Source organism: Bidens hawaiensis, unplaced genomic scaffold (assembly GCF_021521415.1).
Source record: "Bidens hawaiensis isolate Kalapana, Puna unplaced genomic scaffold, B.hawaiensis_p1.1 tig00005080_1, whole genome shotgun sequence".
In the NCBI taxonomy this organism is placed as follows: Eukaryota; Viridiplantae; Streptophyta; class Magnoliopsida; order Asterales; family Asteraceae; genus Bidens; species Bidens hawaiensis.
In genome coordinates this window covers 531,063-538,300 of record NW_027491324.1, presented here as the reverse complement: position 1 = coordinate 538,300, position 7,238 = coordinate 531,063, and the positions used below count along the sequence as shown (strand labels likewise).

Below are 7,238 nucleotides of genomic sequence, written 5' to 3'. Positions count from 1 at the left end.
TACATCTGGGTCCGTCTCCCAAACCCCTTTACAAAATAAACCGTTAATGCGATTTCTAGCTGTATTACTCTTTATCATGCCATGCAAGAAACTAGAATTCTCATCCCCATCTACAGCCCATTTAATACGTGCTCTTTGTTTTAGATCACCAACAATACCATCTTCCAAGCTTTTGAGTTGTTTCTTTGCATCCAAGCGAAGTTGAATTTCTGACTTCAAAAGTGAGCCCGATTATGCCTTTTCTTCTAGATTTTTAATGATGGGTTTTAACTGTTTTGATGTCGCCTCTTCCTTATCCTTTAGAGTGGCCAGCCAAGATCTTATCTCGGATTTTAAATTCTTCAGCTTTTGCGCTAACCTTTTAACAGGAGGTAAAACGGGAATGGAAGTATTCAAAGCCTTTTCCACCACCTCCATGAACCCATCTTTAGACATCCAAGAATTGTAGAATCGAAACGGATATGGCCCGAACTTATTGCCCTTTGTTATTAAAATAAGAGGGCAATGATCCGATTCAATGCGGTCAAGTGCCGTTAGTCTAGCGTCCGGCCACTCATTCATAAAATCCAGGCAAACGAGAAATGTATCAATTTTGCCAAATTTCATACCATTCTCTTTTAGATAAGTGAACCATCTACCACCCATAACGTACTCAACAAGATTTTCATTAAATATGAAGTTATTGAAAGCTATGGCGTTGTTCGGAATAAAAATCGAATTGTGTCTCTCCTCCTCCGAACGAACTTCGTTGAAATCTCCCATAAAGACCCAAACCCCCGGGGATGAGTTTCTAATATTCACCAAATTCTCCCACAAAATTTGCTTCTCTGATAAAGATTGAGGAGAGTAGACATTAACCATGTTAAACAATTCTGATCTATCAGCAATCGAACCAGAGACAACCAAAAAGTTCTGATCTTTGATGACACTCAATCTACAAAAAAGCTTAGGGTCCCAAATACACATTATACCCCCCGACCTCCCTGCCGCATTAACATAATCATATTTAAACTCTGTAGGACCCCAAAATTTACTTACCTGATAACTTGACGAATTGACTAATTTAGTCTCTTGAATTGAAAGGAACTGAATGTCATGTTCCTTCTTCAAACCTTTGATCCACCTGCTCTTTCTTTCATCCCCAATTCCATTAATGTTAATTGACATATAATTCATTTGTCAACGTTACCAACTCCATCTGCAACCACTGATTCTAAAACCAAATCCTCATGACAGCTCATTTTCTATTCGTTTGTCCAATTCACGAAACTACGGGATTTAATTTCTTAATTAAACTATCTTCAAACAATACGACTATAATATAACAAAATATCCAAGTTTATAACTTATTATTACATTTTTATAATATTTCAAAGTACAAGGTTCAAATTGTAATTTTACTTTAATTTTTTTTCTTAAAACAAGTTGATTTTGTAAGGGCCTTAAGTGTAAAATATTTAAAATAATATATAATATTATTCTTTTTACCCAGCCCAAACTCACCCGTCACCACTTACCTCAATTTTCCGGCGACAGCCGGAATCCGGCGAGAAAAGTCCGGCGAACATAAAATCGCCTTAAAACATACGTTATAAATCAATTAAATCTTGTCAAAGATTTAGATTATAACGGAGAAACATTAATCATCGTTCATTACGCGTTATAACAACATATTATGTGCGTTTCGATCCCGAACCCGCCGGAATTTTTATAAAATCGCAATATGATTTTTAAACCTTCTACGCTTCAATTAATTTTATGCCCATGAAAATTAAGTGTCCGGGCCGGCTCTGGCCCTGATCCTGGCGTCACCAATCCACACTTTATTAAGAACTTCCTCTAGCTTGATAACATCTTTCACCTTTTGGAATCGGACGAAAGCAAAATTTTTTCCGCGGATATCCTTCTTTCGGGCAATGAAAACATCACAGATATTGTTAATCGGTCTGAGTTCCTTCCAGATTGTGTTTCTCGTGCAACCATCCGGTAAATTAGAAATGAAGTAGGTTGTGGAATCCTTTAATCTTTCGGTTATGGTTTATTTCTTTTCCCGGTTTTGTTGTTCCCCTTCTTTGCGTCTACTGCCATGAGCTTGTTGCCATTCACCATCTTCGCTACCACCGGTGGCGTGTTTGGTGCCGCCGGTGACTCTTCGACCCTCTGTCTCCCGACTCTCCATCTTTTCAATTTATTATGAAAAAAAATATGATAAATAACTAGTGGAATCCCTATGCGTTACTTTGAAAATGAGTCGATGATGTTCGTTCGATATAGCAACTAAATTAATAATAATAATAATAATAATAATAATAAAAGTCGTTATTTCTGGTTCCAATAATTCAAGTTCTTGTACCAAAATTTATAAATTAGTTTTACAGTTGAATGTTAAGAACGGTCAATTAGTCGTTCCTTCAAACTTGGCATTAATTCATAAGATGGATTGAAAACACGAGCACATCTTAATTCAGATATCAACAATGGAAAATAATGAAATATTTACTTCTTTTAACTCAGGAAGTTATCCTAAATTCGTACCTGAAGGCGATTCATGTAGAGGTGTAGGTTTCTAACTGGTTAGTAACCAGTCCAATCCTAACCGGTTACTAACCGATCCTAACCGTCGGTTAGTAACCGGTTTATATTATTGATTTCAAAACTGGTTACTAACCGGTTAACCGATTTTTTTAGTATTATTTAATTAAAAACCGGTTTTTAACCGGCTATTACCCGACCGATTAACCGATTTTTTTATTAATTTATCAAGACCGATTAGTACCCAACCCGATTAACCGGTCTAACCGTTTATTTCCCGCAAAAAAAAACCGGTTAGAAAATTAAGCGGTTATAGGTTAACCGATTTGTGCACCTCTAGATTCAAGTAGAGATGCACACAGTAACCGATTAACCAGTTACTAACCGGTTCGTACCCGAAAAGGTAACCGGTTTTTAACCGATTTTAACCGTCGGTTAGAAACCGGTTAATGATTTCCACCTCAGTACCGGTTAGTAACCGGTTTTTTTAAAACCGGTTTTAAAAAGCGGTTAACCGATTAATAACGTTAAAAGTTGCAGTATCCGTTTTTTACCGTTGGGAACGGTCTAGAGACCATTTTATGCACATTTTGACCCATTTTAACCCTCCTTACTAGTATAAATAGGTATTAGGTGTGTTGGGTTGATTACACCACTTTCCGAGCTCTCAAAAACGAAAAAAACCGCAAAAACCGCTTTAAAAACCTCAAAAAAATGGCAACACTTGAACAACTTGGTGGTTTAACCTTCACGAAGATTGTCTCAACAAACCAATACAAAACCCTTTGGGCTAGTTTCGACAAGTGTAAAATGTCGAGCGGGTCATTTAAGGCTCGGTGTAAAAAATGTGGAAAATTTTACGCACCCGAATTGAACTCCACTTTAAGGTTTGACCTTTCAAATAATTGTCAAGTCGTGAAAAACAATCCGGGCCCGGATCAAGTGCATCTTTCAACCGATGGAGCCAACATTTGGGTTTTCAACCTCGACAACGTTCGTGATAGGATGGCAAAGTTTGTCATTCAAGAAGGCTTGCCGTTTGATCATTTTGACAACTCGCTAGACAAAAATGATTCAAGAAACGCTCCAACCTCGGTATCAACATGTTAGTCGCACTACCTTAAGACGCGATTGTTTAAAAATGTGGAAAAAAGCTCTAAAAGAATTAGTTTTGGGTTTCGAAAACTTAAAAACCGGTGTTAACTTAACTACTGACGTTTGGTCGGCTCTGCACGGTATACTGTTTTCGTATCTTTGCGTTACCGCGCATTGGGTAAATCCCGACACGTGGCAAATGATGAAGCGTACGATCGCGTTTGAGTTATTTAGTTATCCTCACATCGCCCAAAACTTGTTTTATATTTCAAATGATGTTATACAAACATATAAAATTATAAGACAAGCTTCTTTCCATATCTTTGATAACGCGTCAAATAATAATGCCGCAGTTGAAAACCTAAAACTAAAATACCAACCGATTTGTGACGGTGTTTTTTTTCATACTTGATGTGTAGCACATATCATTAACTTGGTTGTGCAAGACGGTTTAAAAGTTAAGCAAATAAAAAGGTTAACCGAGCATTTTAGAATAATGTTAACCGAAAGTTTTAGAACTAGTAAGCAATGATATACAAGATATTTGCAATTGTGTACTGAAACGGATTCCATCACTTTATGTCCGTATTTCGACGTACCTACTAGGTGAAATTCGACTTGGTTAATGCTTGATAGCGGGTTAAGACAAAGACCGATTTTGGAATTATTTCATGACAATCTTGCTAAGAAACGAAAAGTTAAGGCATTTTCGTCGAAGGGTTGGGAAACGATTACAAAGTTAAGCGAGTTGCTTAAAGTTTTTAATAACGCAAGCACTTATTTGCCCGACGAGTTCGTTTGTTCTTCATCAAATTTGGTTAGTTTGTGTCAAAATAAACGATTTTGAATACGCAGATCCAATGTACGATTATATGATAGCTCCAATGAAACTAAAATTGAGAAAATATTTTGAAGAATTGCCGGCCGTTTTTACTTGTGCCGCCCCGTTGAACCCGACTTTAACCGTTACCGGGGTTGAAACTTTAATCGAAAAAATTGTTTGGGTTTTGGATTTGCATTTAGATGACCATAATTATGCATCAAAACAAGTGAGAAAATTTAATACTTATTTAGAAAAACATGTTTGAATATTATGCTCTTAAATATGGTTCGACACCGAACGTTCGACAATCAATGGGTTTTGGAGAAAGCTCGTCATCAAGTAACCCAAACATAAGTTTGTTTAATGATATAAGAAACGATAAAATTAGAAAAGCTCGTGGTAGCACACCAAATAGCGAGCTAAGCCGGTATGGTGCAACCGATTTTATGTGCAGGGCAAATGATTTTCAAAACTATGATATTTTGGGTTGGTGGAAGAAAATGGAACCTCAATTTCCCGTGCTTTCCGCCATGGACCGTGATTTACTAACCGTTCAAGCTTCTATGGTAGCTTCGGAAAGTGCTTTTTCTTTGAGTGGTAAGATTTTATCGATACCAAGGACGAGGCTAACACCGGAATCGTTGGAAATGTGCATTTTCTTAAAAGACCACTTGGATGCGGCGGACCGTATCCAACATGTATCTAATCTTAAAGGAGAGCTCGATGTTGAAGGAAAACTACACGAAGAAGTAGCAATGGGTGCCGCACAACTACAAACCGAGGAAGAATAAATGTATGATGATTCGGTCTGATCGAGTAGCCCCGAACCGGATCGCGAACACCCATTTAATGTAGACATGGATAACGAAGATTAAAATCATTAAACGATGAAGCTGAAGCCCGAAAGGAAGAATAAAACAATAAACGGAGAGAATAAATGAACGAATTCAACGTCACGAAGATTATAAACGTTTAGTTTCAAGTTCAATATGTGTTATTTTGAAGCAATGGTTATGAAAATGTGTAAAAATCAATCAAAAACAAGTGTTGTTAGTTATTTTTTCCTGATTTTTTCAGTTTTTTTATTTTTTATTTTTTCCACATTTTTTCCTATTTAAAAAAAATCGGTTTTTTAAACTGGTTATCGGTTAACCGGTCCGGGTATTAACCGGACCTGGATAGACCGGGTAGGGTATTCCTGGTGAAAAACCGGGTACTACCCGACCCGATTAACGGGTCTAACCGGTTAATTCCCACCGATTACCGGTTAACCTCTTTGTGCACCTCTAGATTCAAGTGGAGAAGTTGGGCGGCTGACTTCATTCCAGCCCAGATACAATATAACCTTAAAGAGTTTGCAAAATTGGGCCTAAAACTTTTACAAGCCTAGTCCGTTGACGGGCCTTGCTAGAAAAAGCAATCCAACCCATTTACTTGTGAAATATGGTTGACTCATATTATTTTTCTATACAGACAGTTTTATAGCCCCTTGATTGATGATTCCATTAAGAGGCTACATAATGTGTTTGATTTACTTAGAGGACACATCCTAACGATTCACAGAGCCTCATAATGGGTAAGTTTTGGAAACATACTAACCTAGTCAGAGGCTACCTTCTAATCAGTCAGGTATCTTAACTGGCTTAGCCCAAGGTTGCAAACAACCCGTTAGCTAAATGGGGAACAAGTCAATGAGTCAGATGCTATTGTGTGTATTTATTAGGTGTTAACAATTAAAAGTTTCGAACCGTATATAACACACTAGATGGGTAAGGGGCTGTTTGGCAATCTAGTGCTGAACCATTAAGCGATCTAACTGATTAAAAGGTAACATCTGAATGGTTCAGCATACTTCTGAAAAATACCTATTAAGAGGCTACATCAACCATTAAGAGGTCTAATCAAAATACCAAACATACTTAACACTTGACTGATTTATAGATGTCTATATGAATTAGTTTATACTATGAGAAAAATGTTTCAATCTCCATCCGGATTTTACCCATATTAGAAAGTGTTCCATTTATATTCTATAAAAGTTAGAAGCTATAACATTCTTATAAATTATATATACCCGTCCCTGCACTTGCAAAACCATAAAAATATCATTTTATTCTTGATGCTCTTAAAAGGGGAGGACCTAGGTGGTCTCCATGAGTGTTCCACACCCCATAAATTACTTTTTAGTGTACATATATGTCTAATCATGAGTCATGACCATAATCAAAGAAATTTTGATATCATCCCTCATGGAATAACAATGACGACCCCAAAAACAACTAAAATGAAGAAAACATGTGTTAAAATATCATTCTTGAAAATCGTCCAATCTACCACTGACGACCTGCCTAACTTGGTGGGGAAAAGAGCTGAAGAAGTAAATAGCCGAAAGGTAAATGCCTTTTTATTTTTAAATTTTAAATGCCAAAAATGTTTTTTTTCATACGTCTCCTTGTAGACTACAGTTGAGAGTGACAACTTTATCTTACGCCTTCACCCCCCCAAGGAACAGGACTCTTAGCACACTCAAATTCCTATGAACGCATCAACTTTTTCTCTAACCTTTTTTTTATTAGGTATTTTATATTTAACTTGGGCTTAAACCATTTTACAAACCCTTTGGGGCTTGGGCGAGTATGTCCGAAGTAACATTTTAAATCTACTGTTTATATTAAACATAAACTTGTTTATCCGTAGATAGGTAGTGGGACATATGGGCCGCCAATATGTTACAAGGGCCTGACAACCCAAATGTAGAGAGGCCCATCAGGCTCACCCAAAAGGCCTC

General features: G+C 37.0%; 1 protein-coding gene across 1 annotated transcript; it reads right to left on the bottom strand.

Annotated features, from left to right (window-relative positions):
* Window positions 1-231: 231 nt before the first annotated feature.
* Window positions 232-1,176, bottom strand: LOC143628884 (uncharacterized). Its single transcript, XM_077098336.1, has one exon. It carries the CDS (start codon window positions 1,174-1,176, stop codon window positions 232-234), a length of 945 nt encoding a protein of 314 aa, XP_076954451.1.
* Between the last annotated feature and the right edge of the window lie 6,062 nt (window positions 1,177-7,238).

Coding starts and splice junctions, on each gene's coding strand:
- LOC143628884 (XM_077098336.1), bottom strand. CDS start 1,176: ATGAATTATATGTCAATTAACATTAATGGAATTGGGGATGAAAGAAAG.